The 27,398-nt window shown below is 38.9% G+C and overlaps 1 protein-coding gene across 2 annotated transcripts in view; it reads left to right on the top strand.

Moving 5' to 3' along the window:
• Nucleotides 1-6,683: 6,683 nt before the first annotated feature.
• The window catches only part of MIOS (meiosis regulator for oocyte development), a 41,005-nt gene continuing 20,290 nt past the window's right edge, over nucleotides 6,684-27,398 (top strand). Inside the window, exons 1-5 of one of the 2 annotated variants that reach the window (XM_081243387.1) lie at nucleotides 6,684-7,069; nucleotides 8,077-8,176; nucleotides 13,485-14,826; nucleotides 15,158-15,256; nucleotides 25,320-25,574. In XM_081243387.1, coding sequence (XP_081099513.1) covers nucleotides 13,533-14,826; nucleotides 15,158-15,256; nucleotides 25,320-25,574 — 1,648 coding nt within the window. In that variant the 5' untranslated portion in view covers nucleotides 6,684-7,069; nucleotides 8,077-8,176; nucleotides 13,485-13,532. Of the gene's footprint in view, nucleotides 7,070-8,076; nucleotides 8,177-13,481; nucleotides 14,827-15,157; nucleotides 15,257-25,319; nucleotides 25,575-27,398 lie in introns of both variants that reach the window. The other variant, XM_081243388.1, reaches the window with a different exon arrangement.

The following is a 27,398-nucleotide window of genomic DNA, read 5'->3' as shown; positions in this document are numbered from 1 at the left end:
ATGAAATATACTAATTTAATAGATTACATTTCTCCAAACTCATAAACATCATTGCAAACTGAATCCCCCTTTTTAAATGTTTTTCAAAAGAAGACAAAATATACTCAGCATTGCAATGACTATAAAACTGACTGATACAAAAGGGCTAAAACTTAGGAAGTAAATTTGTTTCCTCATCATTTCTATCCTGAGTCTGATTCTCTATGCTTCTGAATTCTTACCTCTTCCATTTCTTCCTGGGGTTACAATTATACTCAGCTGAGAAAGCCAGGCTTAGTTTTGCAAATAAGCGGCTGATAGTCCAAGATTTTGAACATGAGAATTAAGTCTATTACCCATTTGAAGATTTTATAGTCACACATTGCACATTACATCAGAAACAATCCAAATTATTGGCTGAGGCCAATCAGATATGCTTTGAGTTTTTGGTGACCTGGTCTTTTCCTCAAAATGACACTGGTTCTGAACTCATTATCTTCATAGTTAGATATATGCCTAACTTGCAGTGTTGGTTCGGGAAATCTTTTTCTCATTTTACTACCAAAAGAAGCCTACTTTTACAACTGCTTTGGGCTTCATTGGGTTCAGGTAATTCTAAAATTAAGTTGATCCATTGAAAATACAAATTTTCTTTCTCATCAACCACAAAGACTTAACAATATTGACATCTTAACTCCAGGCTGAGGAGTTGGGATATTGGTCTGTAGGAAACAGGAGTCAATGAAGGGTTCTAAATAAGAGAGTCGCTTGAGATGTGCTTCAGGAAGATCAAAGGTTTAGCATAAAAGGGTAGGAACAGGGGAACCAGAGACAAGTTTGGAGACTATTGTCTGGGTGAGCAGTAATTAAGACCTAAATAAACTAGGGCAATGGCTGTGGGAGCAGAGAAATTAGCAGAATTTAGAGACCTTATCTGTTTCAAAAGCCCAAATGTGATTTACTCAAATCCCACCCAGTGAGTGGAAGAGACCAGGCAGAAAGATGGCTGTGGTTTCACTGGGATTTGATTGTAATGTTGATGGCTGCTACTTTAGTGCTTCAGTGCTCATTGGAAGGGATAAGCCCAATTTCTTAGTCAGTTCGGGCTGTTGTAACAAATTACCGTAGACTGGGTCCCTTATAAACAACAGAAAATAATTTCTCACAGTTTGAATGCTGAAAGTCTGAGATGAGGTCAGCACGGTCGGGTTCTGGTGAGGGCCCTCCTCTGGGTTCCAGTGCCGACTTCTCATCGTGTCCTTACATGGCAGAAAAGGGTTGAGAGGGCTCTCTAGGGTCGCTTTTATAAGGGCACTACTCCCACTTTTGAGGGCTTCACTCTCATGACCTAATTATCTCACAGGGGCCCCACCTTCTAAAATCATCACATGGGGGGTTAGAATTTCAATATATCAATTTGACAGGGGAAGTACAAACTTTTTTTTTTTTTTTTCGGTATGCGGGCCTCTCACTGTTGTGGCCTCTCCCGTTGCGGAGCACAGGCTCCAGACGCGCAGGCTCAGCGGCCACGGCTCATGGGACCAGCCGCTCCGCAGCATGTGGGATCTTCCCGGACTGGGGCACGAACCCGCGTCCCCTGCATCGGCAAACGGACTCTCATCCACTGTGCCACCAGGGAAGCCCCAGGAAGCCCTGGAAGTACAAACATTTAATCCATAACGCCAAGATATCCACTAGTGAAACAGACACCCTGTGAAGAGGCAATCAATGAGCAAAGCAGGAAATGTTCGCATCACCCATGGTGCGGTTATCATCCTAAAACTACCGCAGTTGATAGACACTTTGCATTGCTGCTTGAACCTTATTATCTCTGACTTAACTCTGTGGGTATAGGATTATGAAGTTGAAGTGTCTGTCTATCATTATGGAATTAAGCATCCTAATATCTCCAACAATACTCTTTAAAATAATATTCACTGGGTTTTCTCTCATTAAAAAAGTTTTACATTTTTTATCTCACAAAATAGAAAAGTATAATAAAGAAAATATTGATCACCTTTAAACCTACCCCACAGAGACATCTACTGTTAAAATGTTAGCACAATTCCCTCTAGTCTTTAAAAAATAAGGTTAGGATCATTATGTTTATTCCATCTGGTACTACTTTATTCCTATAACAATAAACGGTGAGTGTTTCCTCTATCTTGAAATATTTTTTTTCCCTGAAACAGAGGTTAGTAAACTAATCCAAACTGCCACCTGTTTCTGTAAATAAATTTTCCTAGAACACAGCCATGCCCCTTTACGAACTGTCCGTGGCTGCTTTTGTACTAGAACAACAGAATTGAGGAGTTGTGATAGAGGCAGTATAGCCTGCAGAGCTGAACATATTTACTATCTGGTCCTTCACAAAAAAAAGGTTGCTAACCTCTGTTTTAAAAGATAATTTTAATGGCACATAGAATTAGATCAGAGGCTGTTTTATTTGGTAGTGAATGGACCAGTAGTTAGAAGCGCAAGGGTAGAGCCAGATTGTCTGGGTTCATATCCTAGCCCCACCACTTAAGAGATATCTTAGGCAATTTATTTAACCTCTCTGTGCCTCAGTTATCTCATCTGTTAAGTGGGGAAATCATCAGCCTCATCCTTATAAGATTGTGGTGAATTCTGTGATGCACCACCCAGATGTCCCCTTTCAGTAATGAGTGACTTATTCCTTCAGCTGCTGGGAGTGTTAACAGCAGCTGGCCCACAGCTGTCAGCCTTCTTTGGGGACTGCCTTGCCAAGAAAACTGCCTCATTCAAAGTCATCCTTTTTCAAGGGACAGCTCACATCAATGACACATCCACATCAGTGAGGTAGTAATAAGGGCTTGGGTCCCTTGTCCCAACTCAAGACAACTCTGAAGGGCCAGTTCATTTCCAAAGTTTCCCATGGATTGGCTGAATCCTTTATTGGTATTGAATCATAGCTCGGCTTCTCCCTCTGCCCAATCGTACATCTTCTTCCTCTCTTTCACAAGTGTTTATCTCAAGAATACTCTCTAGTAAGTATCCTACATCCTAATCTCCATCTTGAAAGACGGCTCTGAAAGCGCCCAATCTGAGACAGAGTGTTAAATGAGCCTATATTGTAAAGTATCTGGCATGTAGTACATGCTATATAATTGTTTGTTATCAAACTCATAAATAATCCACTGGGAGACAGTAGAATGGACATACAGGTTCAAGGAGAAAAAAATAGAATAATATAAAATTTCCTACAATTAAAGAATAGCTTATTCACTAAATTTTTTAATGAATGATAGTGAGAAATTTACACTAGCGTATTTAAATTTCATTGGATACATTCGAAGTTCAATACAAACATTTTATTTACAATATAAACATTAAAAATGTATTAAAAATCATAACCTTGGCAACTTTGTAAATTTACTATGACAGTGTTAGATGTAATCCCCCAAAATGTATGAATAAGTACATTGTTTTACAAAATTAATTTGGGAGTGTGCTAGAATACTTTTTTTTTTTTTTTGCGGTACGCGGGCTTCTCACTGTTGTGGCCTCTCCCGCTGTGGAGCACAGGCTCCGGACGCGCAGGCTCAGCGGCCATGGCTCACGGGCCCAGCTGCTCCGCGGCATGTGGGATCCTCCCGGACCGGGGCACGAACCTGCGTCCCCTGCATCGGCAGGCGGACTCTCAACCACTGCACCACCAGGGAAGCCCTAGAGTACTTTTTAAAGAGCACTATTTTAAGATATCTCAAATCTTCTCATCCTCAACCTTTGTAAAAAGATTACCTAAGCCATATCACATGTTCACGGGGCCTTAATTTCCACTTGTTGCCTAAAGAGTTAAAAGTTGCTCTCAGGTACAGACTGATTTTGTTCATGTGAAAATAAAGGGAGTTGGGATTAGCCAGTCACAGACTCCATGGAATATTCCAGTAGTTGCTGAATTGCTGCCGAGGGCAGCAGTAAATAAGAAGGAAATTAGCCATCTTCACCTGCTCTCCTTTACTGGTTTAAAACCACAACAAAAAATCCTGTACTGGATCGCCACAGCATTAATAAAGGAGATTAAAAAGAAGAGCATCCTGTTAGGGTTACAGAAGTTTAAAAAACAAAACAAACATTAAGACTAGCAACTCTGGCATCCATTCCAAAAATGAATGTTTGATAAAGACAGCTAGTGTAACCTCAGACCAGTGTGTTAAATTCCCTGATACGGTTTAATCTTCCAACAAATACAATGTACTCTCCCACTTCATAAATATTTTTGAATACATATTATGTAGTCGGGCGCTAGAGGAAATCCAAAGTTCTATACTAAAAGTTTACTCTCCACAAGGAAAATACTGTCTGCCATTTTCCGGACAGCAAGGGAGGGAGAAGAATAAGTCGATGTCAGGCAGCTTCTCTTTTAAGGGACATTCTCCAGTTCTACTCACAAGGAACACGGTTTAGTGAAGAAGGAGAATCAGTCTCCAAGTGGAATGAGAAAAGTGTCACTTCTTCCTATGGGGACTTTAGGGTGCAAGGAACTGAAAGCAATGTGAAAAGAGAACACTTTCACAAAAGCTTAGACGGAAAAGGAAGGGGAGAAAAAGATATTAGCTAGAGGGGAGCGCAGAGCAGAGAAAGATATTGCTTTAGGATTTATTCAACAAAGTTTTGAGCATATGCTCTGTGCTATGCACTGTTTTAGGTCTTGGAGATTAAGCAGAGAATAAAGCAGAGTCCCTGTCTATTAGTTAGGGAATAAGCTAAGCCACTGTAACAAACAGGTCTGAACAAACAGTAAGTTTTAAAAGCAGAGAGTTTATTTTGTCTTGTGTAATGGTCGAAACTCTGTGGCTGATCCAAGGGAGGAGGGAACCTCAGCTCCCCAAATTAGGCGGGGACTTAGACTAATGGAGCAGTTTTGCTTTCCTAAATGCATGGCTTCCCTTTCTAGTCCATGTTTCTTTTTGCCATTTTCCAGAGAGCAAGAAGGGAGAAGAGGTAGTAGACAGCAAGCAGCTTCTCTTTTATGGGACATGATCCAGTTCTACTCACATCTCACTGGTCACAGTTTTTTTTTTTTCTTTTTAACTTTTTATTTTATATTGGAGTACAATTGATTAACAATGTTGTATTAGTTTCAGGTATACAGCAAAGTGATTCAGTTATTCATATACATGTATCTATTCTTTTTCAAATTCTTTTCCCATTTAGTTTGTTACATAATATTGAGCAGAGTTCTCTATGCTATACAGTAGGTCCTTGTACCCTCTATGCTGTACAGTAGGTCCTAAATATAGCAGTGTGTACATGTCAATCCCAACCTCCCTAACTATCCCTCCCCCTGGTAACCCCAAGTTCGTTCTCTAAGTCCGTGAGTCTTTTTCGATATAGCCACGCCTAGCTGAAAGGGAGGCCAAGGAATGGTCATTCCTCACTGGGTCACCAAATGCCTTGCTGACACTGCGGGTGGAGGTTTCACAGAATGAAAACTGAGGATGTGGAGCATATATTCCGGAAGGGGATGACAACAATAGGCAAGTAAAGAGCAGTTTTAATGGAATGGTGGGCATGAAAGTCTGAGTCAACCGAATTCAGGGGAAGACAGGAGGATGTGGGATTAGAGAGAGTGAGTATGGCTTTCTTCTTCAACGAGAAAAGTGGGAGTGACTTGAATATATATTGAAGGTAAAGAACCAGTAGAAAGGAGGGGGTTGAAGACCCATGGAAGAGGAGAAAATTGATGGTGCTAGGTCCCAGGAGAAACAGCATAGAGGGCCCTTCCTCTTTCTCTACGTCAGCTATAAGAAGGTAAAAATGGGAGTGAGTGAAGATGTGAGGGGAAGGAAAGAGAAAATAGTAGGAGACTCTGGAAATTCCTAACTAATAGTTTTAATTTCCTTTCTGAAGTAGGAAGCAAAGTCACCTCCTGAGTGTGAGATGTTTCCCTCAGCTTTGTATGGTAGGAGGGGATAAGGAAGGAACTTGTATTGGTCTGAGGTTGGGGATTTGGGGCCAGGACCAAAACTATTGAGAAGATTGGCAAGATAGTGTTTGAAGTGATGAATCCTATGGTATCTGCCCTCAGTACTCAGCACCTTCCTAAGCCTCCACTTCTCCAACAGCAGGAGTGAAAAGGAGCCTTATACCTCCACAGGCAATACTCTCCCCAAACTCATCCTCTTACCCAAACTATCCGCCTTGAAAATCATCAGGACTAAGCTCAGTATGCTGTTTATATCTATCACAAGCCCCAAATCACCCACCTTTAACTGTGAACAGACAAGCACAGATTGCTGGACACCTGAAGAAAGTTTCTATAAGATTTGTAACACCTGTGGCAGCCCCATTCACTCAATTACGGGAGTAATTACAGCAAGTACACAATAGGCACTCGAGACGTGTTTGTGGAATGAGTAAATGAGTGAATAAATCGTGAACCAAATACCCTGGACTTTCTACTACATAGATGGCCCACAAATAAATTTTTAATGGAAATTTATTTTTTAATATTTATTTATTTGGCTGTGAGGGCCTTAATTGCTGCACAGGGCATCTTCGTTGGGGCGTGCAGGATCTTAGATGCCACACGCAGGATGTAGTTCCCTGACCGGGAATTCAACCCAGGCCCTCTACATTGGGAGCACAGAGTCTTAACCATGGACCACCAGGGAAGTACCTTAATGGAAATTTAAACCAGTTAAATGAGCTAAAGCATCCAAATCCCTTAAAATTGATAACCCAGCTCTGAGAGGAGTCCGGCTACACGTGACCAGGATCCCGCCTGGGGACTCAGGGGGCGGGACCTGACGAGATGGACCAGGGCGCTTGGACAGCAGGCGGGGCCTGCGGGGCCTCTGGGGCCGTGGCCCCGCCCCAGGGCGGTGCGACTCCGCGGGCGAGCGAGGGGCGGGGCTCGTAGCGGGGAACTCCCCTTCCCAGGCCCAGGCAAGTCCGCGCGTCTGAGAGGCGCGGTGGTCGGGTAGTGGACCCTCTGGTCCTGTGGCCCCGGTTACTGGCCGCGTCGTGCGGCCGCCATCTTGCCGGCGTGTGGACCAACCCCGTCGGGAGGGGCTGCGACTAGGCCGGAAGCGGCAGTACGCAGGCAGCGCTGCCTCCCAGGTCGGTGAGTGCGGGCCGGGCCGCGTCTCCGCACTCGGACCGGGACGCCCGAGTCGAGGGCTCGGGAGCTCCAGGACGGCCGCTAGGCGCCCGGGCGAGCCCAGTTGGAAAGCCCGGGCGGGTGCGGGCCCCGGGTCCTCCTTGGAGCCGAGGCTCGGGGAGTCGCGTTCAGCGCTGCGGGATAACCGCGCCGGGCGTCAGGCCGGGCCTGAGAGCTGCGAGCGGCCCGCGGGCTCGGGGACCTCCTTCGGGGTGCTGGGTCTGCGCTGCAGCCTCCACCGCGGCCGGGTTGTCTAGAACCGCGTCCTCCCCTTGGACGCGAAGCTCAGCCAGGTGTCTGGAGCGTGGGAGTCGCCCTTAGATTTCTGCATTACCCGGCAGAGCAGCCAGCCTTGCTCTGGTTGTACTCTAAATAAATACTTCTTAAAGGGCCTGTCACCCGCGTAGCTCTGTCCTCTGCATATACGAGAAATGAAAATTCCGTAAGAGGATAAAGCTTCTCACAGGAGCCACAAGCATTCCTAAATTACTTAGCAAATGACTGCCTTTGCAGCCTTTTGTTTAACTATATTTTAAGGGAAATTTGGAGATATATAGAGCATCTCCTTGAAGATGGTGATGGTAGAAATTTCTTGAAACTGCTACTGTTGTTATTTGTCATGATAAGACAAGTAGAAAAGACAACAACATAAAAGGGTGATTGGATACCTTGTATACTTAGTATTATATAGATCTTCACTGTCCAGTAGCCCCACAGGATTGAGATGTGCTGAAAGTGTAAAATACATATTGGATTTCCAAGACTTGGTACCACAAAAAAAAGAAAAGAAAAAAAGTAAATTTTTCATTAATAATTTTACATTGATTACATGTTGGAAGGATAATATTTTTGATATGTTAGGTTAAATAATATATATTGCTAAATTAGATTTATTTCTTTTTGTTTTTTTTTCAATGTGGCCATTAGAAAATTTTAAGTTATATGGCTTACACTATGTTTCTGTTGGACAGTGCTGTTATAGATGTTCTGGTGAGGAACACAGAATCATCATCATGGCTTTCCTTTGCTCAGAAACCATTGATGGGAAGTGAGTGCTTGTTATACTTGAAGGTGAGCATCTAAATATAAGCTGTAATTATTGCAAATCCTACCCCTTTTACCCCCAATTTTTCAGTGTCTCCAGCATTTGAAAACATTAATTTCCAGAGCTGTTTAAGGGAATCGTAGTGATACTGACGCATTTGTTGATGCATAGAACTCATTTAATTTGATTGTCACAACTCTTGTGAGAAGGAGATAGGGTGGGTTCTATCTCCATTTTATATATAGTCTTGGAATATTAAGGGGCTTGTTAGGGTCTAGCTAGTAGTGGCTGGAGGTCTTCTGACTCCAGGCTCACTTTTCTTTGCTCTCCACCATATTCCTAGTGGTGTTTGTTCAGGAGCCAGGATCCATCTATATTGTGTTGGATTGTAAAGAAATACAGTTGACTCTTGAGCAACTCAGGTTCGAACTGCATGGGTCTACTTATACGTGGATTTTTTTTTCAATGGTAAATACCACAGTACTACACAATCCACAGTTGGTTGAATCTGAGGATGCAGAACCACAGATAAGGAGAAACCACTTATACAGAGGGCCAACTATAAGTTACATGTGGACTGCATTGGAGGGTCCGCGGCCTAACCCCTGAGTTGTTCAAGGGTCAGCTGTACATTTCTTAAGAGGGTGCTTATAGATGTACCTCTGTATTCAGGGCCAGCTTCATGGTGTGTGAGCCATGCAGTCACACAAGGCCCATCTTTAGAAGGCCTGGCACTTGGTTTAATGCTCTGCTGTCACAGTGTTGAAATTCTTAATAAGTTTTGAAGAAGGGGGCCCTGCAAGTGATGTAGCTGACCCTTTCTCTGTGCAGTAATCTAGGATGGGAGTAGGGTGGTGTTGGAAAAGAATCAAAACATCTGGCCTTCTCTTTACTCCTATGTGAATTACGCAGGGTTTGCTAGCCTCTTTCTAACTCTCAAGTTCTGTGATTCTGTATGAGTTACTGTAGTCAGATTTTGTGGATGGTAATATAAATATGTGCACAATATCAGAAGAAATACGGATGATTCTTCATTGAGAGTCATGTAAATCAAATTGTTTTAAAAATTATAGTAACACTTTCTTTTTTTTCTAAGATGGATTTTTCCATGTGGCACCCAGTTTTTTTTTTAACCATGGATCATTTGTGTAAAGAGTACAGTTGTAGGAAGAAAGCCTATATAAAAAGTGTGCTTATTTTAGCATTTGTCTTTCAGTGAGGTAGGAAGATGGGCCAGATCTAAGGATACCTCCAGTTAAGAGGTTTCCTCTGTTTGCAAGGGCATGAGTATGAATAAAGCCTCACTTGGCAGCATCTGTTCCTTCTTTTTGTTGTGTTAGCTACTTCCTGTTACACAAGGTGCTTCTTTTCCTTCTCATTCTTAAATTTTTAAATTCTCTTTAAGATTGGACATAACTTCAGCACTAGAATGCAGGTTTTATTAGTGTATTAGTTCACTTGGGCTGCCATAACAAAATACCATAGACTGGATGGCTTAAACGACAGAAATTTATTTTCTCACAGTTCTGGAGGCTGGAAGTCTGAGATCAGGGTGCCAGTATGGTCTGGTTCTGGTGATAGCTATCTTCCTAGCTTGCAGACAGCCTCCTTCTCACTGTGTACTCACTTGGGGAGAGGGCTCTGGTATCTCTCTCTGTATTTTAAGGGCACCAGTTTTGTCAGATCAGGACTTCACCCTTATGACCTCATTTAGCCTTAACCTTAATTACCTCCTTAAAGACTCTATCTCCAAGACAGTCACATGCAGTCATGATTAACACTTCAACATACGAATTTTGGGGGGGTCACAGTTCATTCCATAGCAACAGGAGACCTTATTTGTCCCTGTTTACCTCTGTGTTCCCAGCATTTAAAACGGTGTCTAGAACATAGAAGATGCCCCAAAATGCTTATAGAATAAACGAAAGTCAGTGTATTAGAGTGATCCTCTCAGGGTTGCTCACTGTGGGCCCTTACCCATTATTGGAACGAGTTATGACAGTGAGCACTTTGCTCTTGGCTTGAGCCAACCCCTACTGGAAAGGGCAGTGGGTGTAAGCATGGGGAGATTAGTGAAATTTGGAGAAAGCAGTGTGAGAGGTGTCATTTAACAAATGCATTCATTTAACAAGTAATTACTAAGCATCTACTAAGTGCCCAGCACTGTGCTGGGTACTAGAGGTTCAAATGGAGAGCAAAAAGGATACTTCACCTGCTCTTAAGGAGTTTATAATCTAGTAGGAGAGATGGAGAGGGTGATTTATTTTTTTGTTGTTTATTTTTAAAATTTTATTTATTTTATTTTTGGCTGTGTTGGGTCTGCATTGCCACACACGGGCTTCCTCTAGTTGCGGTGAGTGGGGGCTACTCTTCATTGCGGTGCATGGGCTTCTCATTGCGGCGGCTTCTCTAGTTGCGAAGCACGGGCTCTAGGCACGCGGGCTTCATTAGTTGTGGCTTGCAGGCTCTAGAGCACAGGCTCAGTAGTTGTGGCGCACAGGCCTAGTTGCTCTGCAGTATGTGGGATCTTCCCGTAGCAGGGATCAAACCCGTGTCCCCTACATTGGCAGGCAGATGCTTATCCACTGCGCCACCAGGGAAGCCCGAGAGGGTGATTTAAAGGGAAGGAATATTCTCCATTGAGAGTATATATCTAAGTAACCTGATTTAGATTGGGGAGGGGATAGAGTGTGGTTGATGTCAAGGTTGAGCAGGTTTTAACATGGCCGAGAAGGGAGGGAAGAATGCTCCAACCGGAGGGAATGGTATTTGCAAAGGTATGGTGATGGGTGGAGGATTACATTCTAGGCAATGAAAAGGACAGTGTAGCTAGAACACAGTTAGCAGGGAGGAGAACAGGGTGCATTGAGGCTGGATCAGTAGATAGGCCAAAGCATTTAGGGTTTTGTAGGTTTTGTTGAAGAATGAGAACTCTATGCTAACAGCAGTTGGAAACCATGAGAGGGTTTTAAACAGGAGTTGGATAACCTGGATAAGTTTGTATTTTAAAAAGATCACTTTGATTTCATAAAGGCCAGAGTGGCAAGATGAATAAAAGAACTGCTGGGGGCTTCCCTGGTGGCGCAGTGGTTGAGAGTCTGCCTGGCGATGAAGGGGACACAGGTTCATGCCCCGGTCTGGGAAGATCCCACATGCTGTGGAGCGGCTGGGCCCGTGAGCCATGGCCACTGAGCCTGCGCGTCCGGAGCCTGTGCTCCGCAATGGGAGAGGCCACAGCAGTGAGAGGCCCGCGTACCGCAAAAAAAAAAAAAAAGAACTGCTGAACCAGCACCACAGGCCAGACATGTTGTCTACCTTAATTTTTTATGGAGTCAGTCTGCAGAGCTGTGAGACTCTGCAGCCTTAGTGGAAGAAAGAAGACAGTTGAGCTAGTCGGGGAAGGCAAAAGTGTCAAGGAAATGACGAAATTGAGGGTGCTAGTTAGAATATAATTGAAATGATTGATCTTGGGCTTCAGAACTATTAAGGAAGGAAATAAGGTGGTATGAGAATTCTTAGAGGCTTTTCCCAGTCATCTAAATTTTATGAGTTTATTGAAATTCTAGACTAATAATTCCTAACTGAAACTTTTACAAGATCAAAACATATGTCTGAGCTGAATTTATTTAGAATATCTTTATTATGAGTCTGTGCCAGGCTCTGCATCTGGTACAGGGTATAGAGAGATGAATGAACCATAACTTCACTCTTTAAGAACTGACAACATGGGTGTACAGATACCAGTTGCCATGAAGATTATGAGTATCTTTGTTCTTTTTTTAAAAAAATAAATTTATTTAATTTATTTATTTTTGGCTGTGTTGGGTCTTCGTTGCTGGGTGCGGGCTTTCTCTAGTTGCAGCGAGCGGGGGCTACTCTCCATCGTGGTGCACAGGCTTCTCATTGTGGTGGCGTCTCTTGTTGTGGAGCACGGGCTCTAGAGCTCAGGCTCAGTAGTTGTGGTGCACGGGCTTAGTTGCTCCGCGGCATGTGGGATCTTCCTGGACCGGGGCTCGAACCTGTGTCCCCTGCATTGGCAGGTGATTCTTAACCACTGCGCCACCAAGGAAGCCCTCTTTGTTCATTTTTAATCCAGACTGTTACCTCTAGCCAGACTTGCTTAAAAACAGAAATTTACATTTTTGTAAGTAGCTTTTATTATTAAACTACCATTTTTAGCAAAACTATTTTTAGTGCTTATGTGCTTAAACTACTACTAGCATATTTATCTTTTCAAAATTCCTGTTTCAAATACCTATTCGAAGTTTATAGAATTGAAAACTGAAAGAGCCTCTAATGCTCACTTAATTCAGTTTCCCAAAGTGCAGTGTGTCCTACTGGTCATAAACAGGATGATTTTAGGTAACACAATCAAGCATTTTTAATAGTTATATATTTATTTAAGTATGTTAGAAAAAAATATATTTAGCATATTGTACCCATGACTCATGGACCTTATGATGAAATTAAAATTGATTTTCAGATTTTAAAAATGAGTCAGTTTAAATAAAAATATTAAATAATGGCACAGGTGGTACATGAATAACTGAAATTTGGGAAACACTAGTCTAAACCAGTTATGTTGTACAGATGAGAAAATAAAAGGACCCCCAAACACAAAGGCCTTTTTGAGGTATATAGCTAGTATATGTCAGAGCTAGGATTTGAACTGGACTCCGCTCAATGCATTCCTGCTTCTTATCGTTGAAATTTGAGGAAGAAACTAGTGGCTTTGTACTTTAAATCTGTAGTGGGTAGTGGTCATTATGGTGGCCTCATATGGCTATTTATATTAAAATTAATTAAAATTAAATAAAATTTAAAATTTGCACTGCCACATTTCTAGTGCTCAGTAGCCACATGTGGCTAGTAGCTACCATATTGGACAGTACAGATACAGAACATTTCTATCATTGCAGAAGTTTCTGTTGGATAGTGCTGCTTTAAACTTGTTGCTTAGGTACGTGATTCATAACCCTTTAAAGTTTTATCCCCTTCAGATGGATCATACTTATTAATTTGCTCACCACACTGAAGTTATTTCAACCCTGAGGTTAAATTGAAGGTACTAGTAATAGTGCAGTTAAGATAACTGATCATGGGAAATAAAGCCAGAATGGAGTTCTCAGATTCCTACCAGCTCATCTTATTGGAGGAAGTTCTTCTTTTCCCCTTTTATTAATAAATATTGTCTTGAATTCATAGCAATTAGAAGAAATATAAATATATTGAAAAACAGAGTACCTGTGTAGAAAATTTCCTGACTTTCTGAATAGTTGATTCAGCTTAGAATTGTATTTTGTTAGCATTTTAAAACTTTTTATTTTTAAGCAGATTTTCAGTGAATGGACCTAACTGCACTCTTTGAGATCATCAGTAAGCATGAGTGGTACCAAACCTGATATATTGTGGGCGCCACACCAGGTTGATAGATTTGTTGTATGTGACTCAGAACTTAGCCTTTATCACGTGGAATCTACTGTGAATTCAGAATTCAAAGCTGGATCTCTACGTTTATCTGAAGACTCTGCAGCTACATTACTCTCAATAAATTCAGAAACACCCTATATGAAATGTGTTGCCTGGTATCTCAATTATGATCCTGAATGTCTCCTAGCAGTTGGACAAGCAAATGGTCGAGTTGTACTTACAAGTCTTGGTCAAGATCATAACTCAAAGTTCAAAGATTTGATAGGAAAAGAGTTTGTTCCAAAACATGCACGACAATGCAATACTCTTGCATGGAATCCATTGGATAGTAACTGGCTTGCTGCTGGTCTAGATAAACATAGAGCTGACTTTTCAGTGCTGATTTGGGACATCTGCAGCAAATACACGCCTGATATAGTTCCCATGGAGAAAGTAAGACTTTCGGCAGGTGAAACTGAAACAACATTATTAGTAACAAAACCACTCTATGAATTAGGACAGAATGATGCTTGTCTCTCTCTTTGTTGGCTTCCACGAGACCAGAAACTTCTCCTTGCTGGTATGCATCGTAACCTAGCCATTTTTGATCTTCGGAATACAAGCCAAAAGATGTTTGTGAATACAAAAGCTGTCCAGGGCGTGACAGTAGACCCATACTTCCATGATCGTGTTGCTTCCTTTTATGAAGGTCAGGTTGCAATATGGGATCTTAGGAAATTTGAGAAGCCAGTTTTGACTTTGACTGAGCAACCAAAGCCCTTAACAAAAGTAGCATGGTGTCCAACTAGGACTGGTCTGCTTGCCACTTTAACAAGGGATAGTAATATTATTAGATTATATGATATGCAGCACACACCCACTCCCATTGGAGATGAAACTGAACCCACAATAATTGAAAGAAGTGTGCAACCTTGTGACAATTACATTGCCTCCTTTGCTTGGCATCCAACAAGTCAAAATCGAATGATAGTTGTAACTCCCAACCGAACAATGTCTGACTTCACTGTTTTTGAAAGGATCTCTCTTGCCTGGAGCCCAATTACATCTTTAATGTGGGCTTGTGGTCGTCATTTGTATGAATGTGCGGAAGAAGAAAATGATAATTCTTTAGAAAAAGATATAGCAACGAAGATGCGCCTTCGGGCTTTATCAAGGTACGGACTTGATACAGAACAGGTGTGGAGAAACCATATTTTAGCGGGAAATGAAGATCCACAGCTCAAGTCACTCTGGTATACTCTGCACTATATCCTTTGCATTGTGAGTTTTGTAAGATGAATTTGGTAGAAATGGTCTTGAAATTTGCCGAAAAGTCAGTCTGTAAATATCGTGCTGAATGTTTTATGTGCAGATGCAAGTTACTTAATACTAAAATTCCAAAGTAAAATTGTTTAAAACTGTTGAAACACTGCTTTGCAGATTGTGTAAGAGGGAGAAAAATATATCTCTACAATAGAGTAGAACCAACCACCTTCTTGCACTGATGCCTATTATGAATTGGCTCCAAATCAAAATAAATTTAGCTTTGAAATATTTTATTATGCATCATTACTAGTATTTCCTATGCACTTAAATACTTATGAAGCAGTATACAGAAGATATGGATCAGAAATCTCCAGGCAACAAAGGATCATTGGTTTATTCAGGAATTAAATCAATTGTAAAATCATCTTTGGGTAAGAAAATTCTATTTTATTTTCTGCAATATGTTTATAATTTTTGTACTCTTATTTTTCCCCCAAATTTAGTTATCTCAGGATAGTATACATAAATATTCTTTTTTTGTTGTGTTGTTTTTGACTAGATATTTTTAGTGAATTGTTGCGTTAAATGCATAATTGTTCTTATATTTAAAATTCTTTTTGGAAGGAGTCTTGGTTCTTTGAAGTGATTGACTTTCTAAATTTATTCATTAATTTATTCACTATTATTGGTTTTGAAGACCCACTTTGAAAGGTATTACATTAGAGGATTTATAGGATCCTGGTTGTTAGTTCAGATTTTATCACAGTATTTGCTTTTACAAAAACTAAATTAAAAAATTTCCAACTGAAGGAGACCCCTTTTTACTTTGCTGCCTAAACCTTTTCACTTAGCTACCCAATGGTAAGTACTGTATAACTATGACATGAGGTATGGCCTTACCTGAGGTGTCTTACCTGAAATAGTCTTTTTTTTTTAATTGCCGTAGATTCAGTTTCCTTTTTTCCTTTTTTTTAAAATTAATTTTTATTGGAATATAGGTGCTTTACAATATTGTGTTACTTTCTGCTGTACAGCAAAGTGAATCAGTTATACATATACATATATCCACTCTTTTTTAGATTTCCTTCCCATTTAGGTCACCACAGAGCACTGATTAGAGTTCACTGTGCTATACAGTAGGTTCTCATTAGTTATCTATTTTATATACAGTAGTGTATATATGTCAATCCCAACTCCCAATTCATTCACACACAGCCCCCGCTTCCCCCCCTTGGTAACTGTAAGCTTGTTTTCTACATCTGTGACTCTGTTTCTCCTTTGCAAATAAGTTCATTTTTCTAGATTCCACGTATAAGCAATATTATATGGTATTTGTCTTTCTCTTTCTGACTTCACTCTGTATGACAATCTCTGGGTCCATCCATGTCGCTGCAAATGGCATTATTTTTTTCCTTTTGATGGCTGAGTAATACTCCATTGTATTGATATATATATATATATATATATATATATATATATATATATATATATATATATATATATATATGTATGTATGTATATACCACATCTTCTTTATCCATTCCTCTGTTGATTGACATTTAGGTTGCTTCCACGTCCTGGGTATTGTAAACAGTGCTGCAATGAACATTGCGGTGCATGCATCCTTTCGAATTATGGTTTTCTCTGGATATATGGCCAGGAGTGGGATTGGTACCAGGGTCATATGGTAGCTCTATTTTTAGTTTTTTAAAGAACGTCCATACTGTTCTCCATAGTGGCTGTATCAATTTACATTCCCACCAACAGTGTGGAAGGGTTCCCTTTTCTCCACACCCTCTCCATCATTTATGGTTTGTAGATTTTTGATGATGGTCATTCTGACTGGTGTGAGGTGATACCTCACTGTAGTTTTGATTTGCATTTCTCTAATAATTAGTGATGTTGAGCATCTTTTCATGTGTTTTTTGGCCATCTGTATGTGAAGTAGTCTTTGATGATTGAATGATGCATGAATTAATGTAGGATTCAAATTAATAAACTATTTAAGAGTAAAATAAAGATGACAGAAGAGCCAAACTTACTGTTTTTTCACTGACTTCTTTAAACAGTTGTTCTTATTGTCTTCATTGGAATTGAATTGTGGGTTATATTATAGTTATCTTCCCAACATAGGATTTGGTATCTAGTTTTTGATAGCAGTCAAATTTGGGCCCAACTCAAGCTGCTAGAAAAGCAGTTTACATTATTTAGTCAAAGAGTGGCAGTAGAAGTAATAAATCTAACTTTTTTTTTTATAGGACTTTCATAAATACTCTACAAAAAAATACAAAATAAAATGCTGTTTTTTAATAAGAGTACATTAAACATTTCAATTAAATGGTTATATTATTTTGATTTTTTTAAAGGACTTTTAAATTACTGTGGTTCACATTGAAGATTCAGTAGACTACTTATATCATCTATTTCATTTTGGTGTTCTCTCATTAGCTCTTGACCCAAAAAAGTAAGTTTTATTATAAATAATAAAATGAAAGAGTTTAATTAGAGACTTCCATTTTTACTAATAAAAGTAAAAGGGCAGTTATGTATTACCCCCATAAATAGTATTTACAGCTATATAGGAGGTCAGACCACATTGCATTCTCAATATTCTGAGGTTTATTGTTTCTGCTGTACTTTTTTTTTTTAATCCCCCCCACCTGCCACTTTCCCCCCTTGGTGTCTATACGTTTGTTCTCTACATCTGTGTCTCTGTTTCTGCCTTGCAAACCAGTTAATCTGTACCATTTTTCTAGATTCCCCATATATGCGTTAATATACGATATTTGTTTTTCTCTTTCTGACTTACTTCACTCGTATCACAGTCTCTAGGTCCATCCACATCTCTACAAATGACCCAATTTCGTTCCTTTTTATGGCTGAGTAATATTCCATTGTATGTATGTACCACATCTTTATCCATCCGTCTGCCAGTGGGCATTGAGGTTGCTTCCATGACCTGGCTATTGTAAATAGTGTTGCAGTGAACACTGGGGTGCATGTGTCCTTTTGAATTATGGTTTTCTCTGGGTATATGCCCAGTACTGGGATTGCTGGGTCGTATGGTAATTCTATTTTTAGTTTTTTGAGGAACCTCCATACTGTTCTCCATAGTGGCTATATCAATTTACATTCCCACCAACAGTGCAAGAGGGTTCCCTTTTCCTCACACCCTCTCCAGCATTTGTTGTTTGTAGATTTTCTGATGGTCCCATTCTAACTGGTGTGAGGTGATACCTCATTGTAGTTTTGATTTGCATTTCTCTAATAATTAGTGATGTTGAGCATCTTTTCATGTGCCTCTTGGCCATCTGTATGTCATCTTTGGAGAAATGTCTCCTGCTCATTTAGGTCTTCTTCCCATCTTTTGATTGGGTTGTTTGTTTTTTTAATATTGAGCTGCATGAGCTGTTTATATATTTTGGAGTTTAATCCTTTGTCCATTGAATTTGTTTGCAAATATTTTCTCCCACTCTGAGGTTTTTCTTTTCGTCTTGTTTATGGTTTCCTTTGCTGTGCAAAAGCTTTTAAATTTCATTAGGTCCCATTTGTTTATTTTTGTTTTTATTTCCATTACTCTAGGAGGTGGGTCAAAAATCTTGATGTGATTTATGTCAAAGAGTGTTCTTCCTGTGTTTTCCTCTCAGAGTTTTATAGTGTCTGGTCTTACATTTAGGTCTTGAATCCATTTTGAGTTTATTTTTGTGTATGGTGTTAGGGAGTGTTCTAATTTCATTCTTTTACATATGGCTGTCCAGTTTTCCCAGCACCACTTATTGAAGAGACTGTCTTTTCTCCATTGTATATCCTTGCTTCCTTTGTCATAGATTAATTGACCATAGATGCATGGGTTTATCTCTGGAATTTCTATCCTGTTCCATCGATCTACAGTTCTGTTTTTCTGCAAGTACCATATTGTCTTGATTACTGTAACTTTGTAGTAGAGTCTGAAGTCAGGAAGTCTGATTCCTCAGCTCTGTTTTTTTTTTTCTCAAGGTTGCTTTGGCTATTCAGGGGTCTTTTGTGTCTCCATACAAATTTTAAGAGTTCTTGTTCTAGTTCTGTAAAAAATGCCATTGGTAATTTGATAGGGATTGCATTGAATCTGTAGATTGCTTTGGGTAGTATAGTCATTTTCACAATATTGATTCTTCCCATCCAAGAATGTGGTATATCTCTCCATCTGTTTGTGTCAACTTTGATTTCTTTCATCAGTGTCTTATAGTTTTCTGAGTACAGGTCTTTTACCTCCTTAAGTAGGTTTATTCCTAGATATTTTATTCTTTTTGTTGCAATGGTGAATGGGTTTGTTTCCTTAATTTCTCTTTCTGAGTTTTTGTTGTTAGTGTATAGGAATGCAAGTGATTTCTGTGCATTAATTTTGTATCTTGCAACTTTACCAAATTCATTGATTAGCTCTAGTAGTCTTCTGGTGGCATCTTTAGGATTATCTGTGTATAGTATCATGTCATCTGGAAACAGTAACAGTTTTACTTCTTTTCCAATTTGTATTTCTTTTATTTCTTTCTCTTCTCTGATTGCCATGGCTAGGACTTCCAAAACTGTGTTGAGTAATAGTGGCGAGAGTGGACATCATTGTCTTCTTCCTGATCTTAGAGGAAATGCTTTCAGTTTTTCACCTTTGAGAATGATGTTTGCTGCGGGTTTGTCACATATGGCCTTTATTATGTTGAGGTAAGTTCCCTCTATGCCCACTTTCTGGAGGGTTTTTATCATAAATGGGTGTTGAATTTTGTCAAAAGGTTTTTTTGCATCTATTGAGATGATCATATGGTTTTTATTCTTCAATTTGTTAATATGGTGCTGATTGATTTGCATATATTGAAGAATCCTTGCATCCCTGGCATAAATCCCACTTGATCATGGTGTATGATCCTTTTAATGTGTTGTTGGATTCTGTTTGCTAGTATTTTGTTGAGGATTTTTGCATCTATATTCATCAGTGATATTGGTCTGTGATTTTCTTTTTTTGTAGAATCTTTGTCTGGTTTTGTTATCAGGGTGATGGTGGCCTCGTAGAATGAGTTTGGGAGTGTTTCTTTCTCTGCAATTTTTTGGAAGAGTTTGAGAAAGATGGGTAGTAGCTCTTCTTTAAATGTTTGATAGAATTCACCTGTGAAGCCATCTGGTCCTGGACTTTTGTTTGTTGGAAGATTTTTAATCACAGTTTCAATTTCAGTGCTTGTGATTGGTCTGTTCATATTTTCTATTTCTTCCTGGTTCAGTCTTGGAAGGGTATACCTTTCTAACAATTTGTCCATTTCTTCCATGTTGTCCATTTTATTGGCATACAGTTGCTTGTAGTAGTCTCTTAGGATGCTTTGTATTTCTGCAGTGTCTGTTGTAACTTCTCCTTTTTCATTTCCAATTTTATTGATTTGAGTCCTCTCCATCTTTTTCTTGATGAGTCTGGCTAAAGGTTTATCAATTTTGTTTTATCTTCTCAAAGAACCAGCTTTTAGTTTTATTGATCTTTGCTATTGTTTTCTTTGTTTCTGTTTCATTTATTTCTGCTCTGATCATTATGATTTCTTTCCTTCTACTAACTTTGGGTTTTGTTTGTTCTTTCTCTAGTTCTTTTAGGTGTAAGATTGGATTTTTTATTTGAGATTTTTCTTGTTTCTTGAGGTAGGACTGTATTGCTATAAACTTCCCTCTTAGAGCTGCTTTTGATGCATCCCACAGGTTTTGGTTCATCGCGTTTTCGTTGTCACTTGTGTCTAGGTAATTTCTGATTTCCTCTATGGTTTCTTCAGTGATCTCTTGGTTATTTAGTAATCTATTGTTTAGCCTCAGTGTGTTTGTGTTTTTTACGTTTTTTTTCCTGCAATTTATTTCTGATCTCATAGCGTTGTAGTCAGAAAAGATGCTTGATATGATTTCAGTTCTCTTAAATTTACTGAGGCTTGCTTTGTTACCCAAGATGTGATCTATCCTGGAGAATGTTCCGTGTGCACTTGAGAAGAAAGTGTAATCGGCTGTTTTCAGATGGAATGTCCTATAAATATCAATTAAATCTATCTGGTCTACTGTGTCATTTAAAGCTTGTTTTTCCTTATTAATTTTCTGTCTGGATGATCTGTCAATTGGTGTAAGTGAGGTGTTAAAGTCCACCACTATTATTGTGTTACTGTCGATTTCCTCTTTTATAGCTGTTAACAATTGCCTTTTGTATTTAGGTGGTCCTATGTTGGGTACATATATATTTATAATTGTTATATCTTCTTGGATTGATCCCTTGATCATTATGTAGTAGCCCTCCTTGCCTCTTGTAACAGTCTATATTTTAAAATCTATTTTATCTGATATGAGTATTGCTACTCCAGGTTTCTTTTGATTTCCATTTGCATGGAATATCTTTTTCCATCCCCTCACTTTCAGTCTGTATGTGTCCCTAGGTCTGAAGTGGGTCTCTTGTCGGTAGCATATAGACAGGTCTTGTTTTTGTATCCATTCAGCAAGCCTGTGTCTTTTGGTTGGAGCATTTAATCCTTTCACATTTAAGGTAATTTTCAATATGTGTGTTCCTATTACCATTTTCTTAATTGTTTTGGGTTTGTTTTTGTAGGTCCTTTTCTTCTCTTGTGTTTTCCACTTAGAGAAGTTCCTTTAGCATCTGCTGTAGAGCTGATTTGGTGGTGCTGAATTCTCTTAGCTTTTGCTTATCTGTAAAGCTTTGATTTCTCCGTGGAATTTGAATGAGATCCTTGCTGGGTAGAGTAATCTTGGTTGTAGGTTCTTCCTTTTCATCACTTTAAATATATTGTGCCACTCCCTTCTGGCTCGTAGAGTTTCTGCTGAGAAATCAGCTGTTAACTTTATGGGAGTTCCCTTGTATATTATTTGTCAGTTCTCCCTTGTTGTTTTTAATAATTTTTCTTTCTCTTTAATTTTTGTCATTTGATTACTATGTGTCTTGGAGTGTTTCTCCTTGGCTTTATCATGCCTGTAACTCTCTGCGCTTCCTGGACTTGGGTGCCAATTTCCTTTCCCATGTTTGGGAAGTTTTCGACTACAGTCTTTTCAGATATTTTCTTGGGTCCTTTCTCTCTCTTGTCTCCTTCTGGGACCCCTATAATGCAAATGTTGGTGCATTTAATGTTGTCCCAGAGGTCTCTTAGGCTGTCTTCATTTGTTTTCTTTCTTTTTTCTTTATTCTGTTCCATGGCAGTAATTTCTACCATACTTTCTTCCAGTTCAATTGTCTGTTCTTTTGCTTCAGTTATTCTGCTGTTGATTCCTTCTAGTGTATTTTTCATTTCAGTTATTGTATTGTTCATCTTTGTTTGTTCTTTAAACATTTCTTGCATCTTCTCAATGTTTGCCTCCATTCTTTTTCCGAGGTCCTGGATCATCTTCACTCTCATTATTCTGAATTCTTTTTCTGGAAGGTTGCCTATCTCCACTTCATTTAGTTGTTTTTCTGGGGTTTTATCTTGTTCCTTTATGTGGTACATAGTCCTCTGTCTTTTCATTTTGTCTGTCTTTCTGTGAATATGGTTTTCATTCCACAGGCTGAAGGATAGTAGTTCTTCTTGCTTCTTCTGTCTGCCCTCTGTGGATGAGGCTATCTAAGAGGCTTGTGCAAGCTTCCTGATGGGAGGGACTGGTCCAGCTGTACTTTGATATATTTCAGGGAAAAGCCAATACACTACCTCTGAGGAAAAGCAAGGGGGGAAAATGGAATATCTTTCTATGTTTTTGGTGCAGTAGAGACAAACTGAGTATCTTGTCTTGAGTCAAGAGTAGTCTTTACCCAAACTAAAAAAGACTACTGTTGGAAAGATTATCTCATTGATAGACTTTTGGCTTTTTGTTTGGTTTGGTTTAGATATTTTGTTTCTGCAACCCAAAAAGTAAAAAGTAGAGAAATGACTGTCAAAGATAGCAGTCCTAAGTTTCAGTCTTTTCTCTGGCCATACTTCTTTTCTAATTGTATCTCTAATAATTCAACAAATAGTAAGTCAACACATTGAGCCATCTTGCCCACCATTACCTAATGCACAAGTTTATTAGAGCTAAATTTTAACTTTGCTGACAGATAATATATAGTGAGTGCTTACTATGAATTAGACATCATACTTGTTGCTTTCTCCATGTTACTTTAATTCTTACAACTGTAATATGAGGTAAATTTATTCATTCATTCAGCAGGTATTTATTACTTGCTCACTATATGCCAAGAATTCTCCTAGGAACTGGAGACATAACTGTAAACAAGATAGCTGAGTCTCTTCACTCATGGAGACTATACAAGATAGATAGCATTCCTGCTCTAGGGGAGTTTACATTCTACAGTTGACCCTTAAACAAGGAGAGGGGGTAGTTAGGGTTGCTGATCCCTTTTACCCCACTCAAAAATCTGCATACTTGTATTTCTGCTTGAAAAACAAAGAAATTGATAAATGACTCATTCAAGGACAGGAAGCTGAAACAGTTTGGTAGAATCAGGACTCAAACCCTCGTTCTTTTGTTTCCACATATTGTGATCTTTAATCGAACACTAACTTTTCCCCACATTTAGAGATCTATAAAATGAAAACACAGGTATTTTCTCTATTGAAAACTGTGTATAAGTGGACCCATGCAGTTCAGACCCATGTTGTTCAAGGGTTAAGTGTACTTCAGGATATGGACAAGTAAATAGTTATAATATGAGGAAGAACAGACAATTATGTATAGAAGAATTCATAATTTGGTTTTAGGAATTAGTGTTGGTTTCCTGCAAGAGGTAAAGGCAAAGACAGGGTTCAGACAGGGAGCAGCATATGCAGTGATCCCAGAGGAGGAGAGGGAGCATAGCACATTCAGTATTGCAGGAACAGAGCATGAGAGAGGACGCGAAGAGAGAATTGAGGCAGTGGGGTAACCAGGACTTAGAAATCATGGTAAGGGTTTAGGGAAATTTGTGTTTTAGAGCTGTCACTCTGTGTGTGGAATGGATTGGAGGGGATCAAGATTGATAGCAGGGACCTCAGAAGCCACAGTTATCAGGCAAGATATGATGGTGTTCTTATGAAGGTAAGTGGCAGAAGAGCTAGAGAAATGTGGATAGAGAGTGGGACAGAATTTAATTAATCGGATACAGGGGATGGAGGGGAAGGAAAAATGAAAGCATGCCAAGACAACTGGGATAATACTAATCGCAGTTAATTAGATAGGAATAACATAGGTAGAATGCATTTGAAAATAAGAAAAGAGTTTATTTTGGGATAAATTTGATATAGCTAGATAAAGATGTCCAATGGGCAAGAAATGTAGGTTGAAGAAAGAGGTCATCCATTTTAATTAATTCTTGCAAGAAATTTGATTGTATGAAGGAGGATAAAAAGATATACAATGATAGCAGCAGGTGAATCTGGAGTCATGGGAGGGCTTTTGTGTAGTTTTTGTTTTTAACATGGAATTGATTAAAGTGTGTTTAAATGCTGATGAGAGGAAACCCTTAGAAAGAGGTTGGAAGATGCAACAATATAGTGTAGGATGCTGTAAATTACAAGTGTAAATTACTACTAATAAAAGACATTTGTAATGTTGGACATTCTTGCTTCCTAATTCCTAATTCAGTTTATTCTGAAAATCCTTTTTGTTAAAATAAGAACAGATAATTAATGACAATTTTGATGGTAAAACTTTCTAGAACTTTTAAGAATTTGAGTTGCAATTAATAGAGTCCTTAAGTTTCATCTTTCTTTTACCTTAATTTGGCACCAAGTATCATCTTACGTGAAATTATCCCCCGGTTAGGATCAGCTGCCTTGTTTGCAATCTAAGTAATGTTACAAGAATTATTTAAATTCCTTGTGAAAAGAAAATGAGGCCATAAAGTCTCCTGGTTTAGTAAGGGGGGAGAACCTTCAAATAATTCCTATTGTACTTTAGCTTAGTACTTAACATTTCAAAGTACTTTGATGTTTTTGATCTCATTTTTTTTCATATAGATGTATATATTCATACATAGAGTGGCAGAAGGGGGAGGGAGACAGTGTGAGTATTGGATCTCAAACACTGGGGATACCTTTCAAATAAAAAAAGAAAAGATGCGAGCCCTTTTGGAGCTTATGTTCTAGTAGGAGAAGAGATAAGACTGAAAATAAATTAAATAAAATACGGGAGCTTATGTTAGGTAAAGGACATAGAGGAACCAATGGTTAGTTAGATAATACAGGTGGCACCCTATTTTAGATTAGGTGGTCAGGGAGGCTGCTCTGAAGCAGTGACTCAGCATAGCCCATCAAGCATTGACTGTTAGTCCCACAGCTCTTTCTGGTAACTCGGGGAAATTTGTACTTAACAACGTGTAAAATGTGTTTTGTTTGTGGCATGTTTTATACTTATGCTATCATGAAATTGTGGCTGAGAAGTTGAATATTTAAAATCTAATGCTGAAATAGTCCTATGTAAAACTGACTTATTTTCCAAATACATTTCAAACACTAATAAACAATAATATAAAGATGTTTCTCTTTTTAGGAATGGTAGAAAGCAGCAGACATAATTGGAGTGGGTTGGATAAGCAAACTGATATTCAGAATTTAAATGAAGAGAGAATCTTAGCTTTACAGCTTTGTGGGTGGATAAAGAAAGGAACGGATGTCGACGTGGGGCCATTTTTGAACTCCCTTGTACAAGAAGGGGAATGGGAGAGAGCTGCCGCTGTGGCATTGTTCAACTTGGATATTCGACGAGCAATCCAGATCCTGAATGAAGGGGCATCTTCAGAAAAAGGTATTGGGTTATATAATAAGATATTTGCCGTTCATAGAATCCTTGAAAGAAAAGATGCTGATAATTGTTAAAACTCTAGTCAATATTTTTGGTAAGTTTTTTTGAAAGAAATTAGCACAGAACTGTGTCTATTAAAGTAAATGTTTAGTCCATCCCTTTTGTTTATTGAAAAAGGAAATGTCTTAATTGTCTTTTTAATTATAAGGAATACTCAAGTATGTTCATTTCAATGTTTTTTCCTTGATAGTTCACATACATTTAAAAAATGTATTTTCTTGGAGATTAGGACTACTTTAGTTTGCAAGCATTTTTATGGCAAACATTTGAGAGTATTTTAGTTTTTGCTTTATTTTTTGTATGGTTTTTGGTTGACTTTTAGGAAACGGAATGACACTTTTAGTTAGACTAACATAGGTTCTTATAACAATCATACTTCGATCTGCAAAAGTGTTTCTACTTGAGTCTGCTGATTAGAACATAGTTTCCATTTAATATTTTTTTGAAAAAGAAGAAACAAAGATATGTGATAAAGTTTTCACCCTGACATTTTGCAAGAGAAAACTCAGAGAAATAAATATTAATCCAGGAATTCAGTTTTTTTCTTATTGGGAATATTTCACTTCAAGATGTATATATACCTACCAGTTTTTAATACACCTGGCTGAATTATTTATGAGTATTCAGAATACTTAATTTTTACTTGCTGGTCCATTTTGAAGCTATTACAGTTCTGTGGTACCATAGGAAAAACACCTGAAATTAACTGTAATATACTTACTTGCAGTCTAAAAGTTGAAAAAGCTAATGTTTTGCCCAGATTGTCCTCTTTTCCTTCAGTTTTGCTCTAGCATAAGTCTTCCCCATTTGAGAGTGCAGTAGAAGATATGTGGTGATGGAAAAAAGAATTGATATTTAAAGCCATTTCTAATTCTAATTTTACTATGATCTGAGAGCGTGATAATCCTTGTCTTGTGTACCTGGAAAATTTGGTGTTAGATTTAAACACCCATACTAACAATAGGGGAAAGTATCTTTTCAGTGATTTGAATAACCTGGTTGAGGACTGGAGAAAAGATTTCTGTGAATCAGATATTCCTTTCCATTTGGAGATAAATGTTCTAAGCAGGATTCAAAGAAGATATTCCTTTGTTGTTGTTGTTTCTTAATGTTAAAGTCAGAAAGAGAAAAACAAATACCGTATGCTAACACATATATTTGGAATCCCAAAAAAAAAAAAAAAAGGTTCTGAAGAACCTAGGTGCAGGACAGGAATAAAGACACAGGCATAGAGAATGGAGTTAAGGATATGGGGAGGGAGGAGGGTAAGCTGGGGATGAAGTGAGAGAGTGGCATGGACATATATACACTATCAAATGTAAAATAGATAGCTAGTGGGAAGCAGCCACAGAACACAGGGAGATCAGCTCGGTGCTTTCTGACCACCTAGAGGGTGGGATAGGGAGGGTGGGAGGGAGGGAGATGCAAGAGGGAGGAGAAATGGGGATATATGTATATGTATAGCTGATTCACTTTGTTATAAAGCAGAAACTAACACACCATTGTAAGGCAATTATACTCCAATAAAGATGTTAAAAAAATGAAAGAAAGGAAGGGAGGGAGGGAAGGAGGGAGAGGGAGAGAGAAGGAAAGGACGGAAGGAAAGAGGGGGGGTGCGGGGAGAGAGAGAAAGAAAGAGAAAGAAAGAAGGAAAGAAAGAAAAAGAAAAATGACTTTAACAGAGTAAGCACAGGAAGCAGGCACAAAATAACTTGGGGAAAATGTTTATAGAAATGAGGAACAGGCTATTAAGAACATAAAGTGGGA

Source organism: Mesoplodon bidens (genome assembly GCF_964165515.1).
Source record: "Mesoplodon bidens genome assembly, chromosome: 9".
Taxonomy (NCBI): Eukaryota; Metazoa; Chordata; class Mammalia; order Artiodactyla; family Ziphiidae; genus Mesoplodon; species Mesoplodon bidens.
Note: the sequence above shows the minus strand (reverse complement) of the source record. Positions and strands in the feature narration are given on the sequence as shown.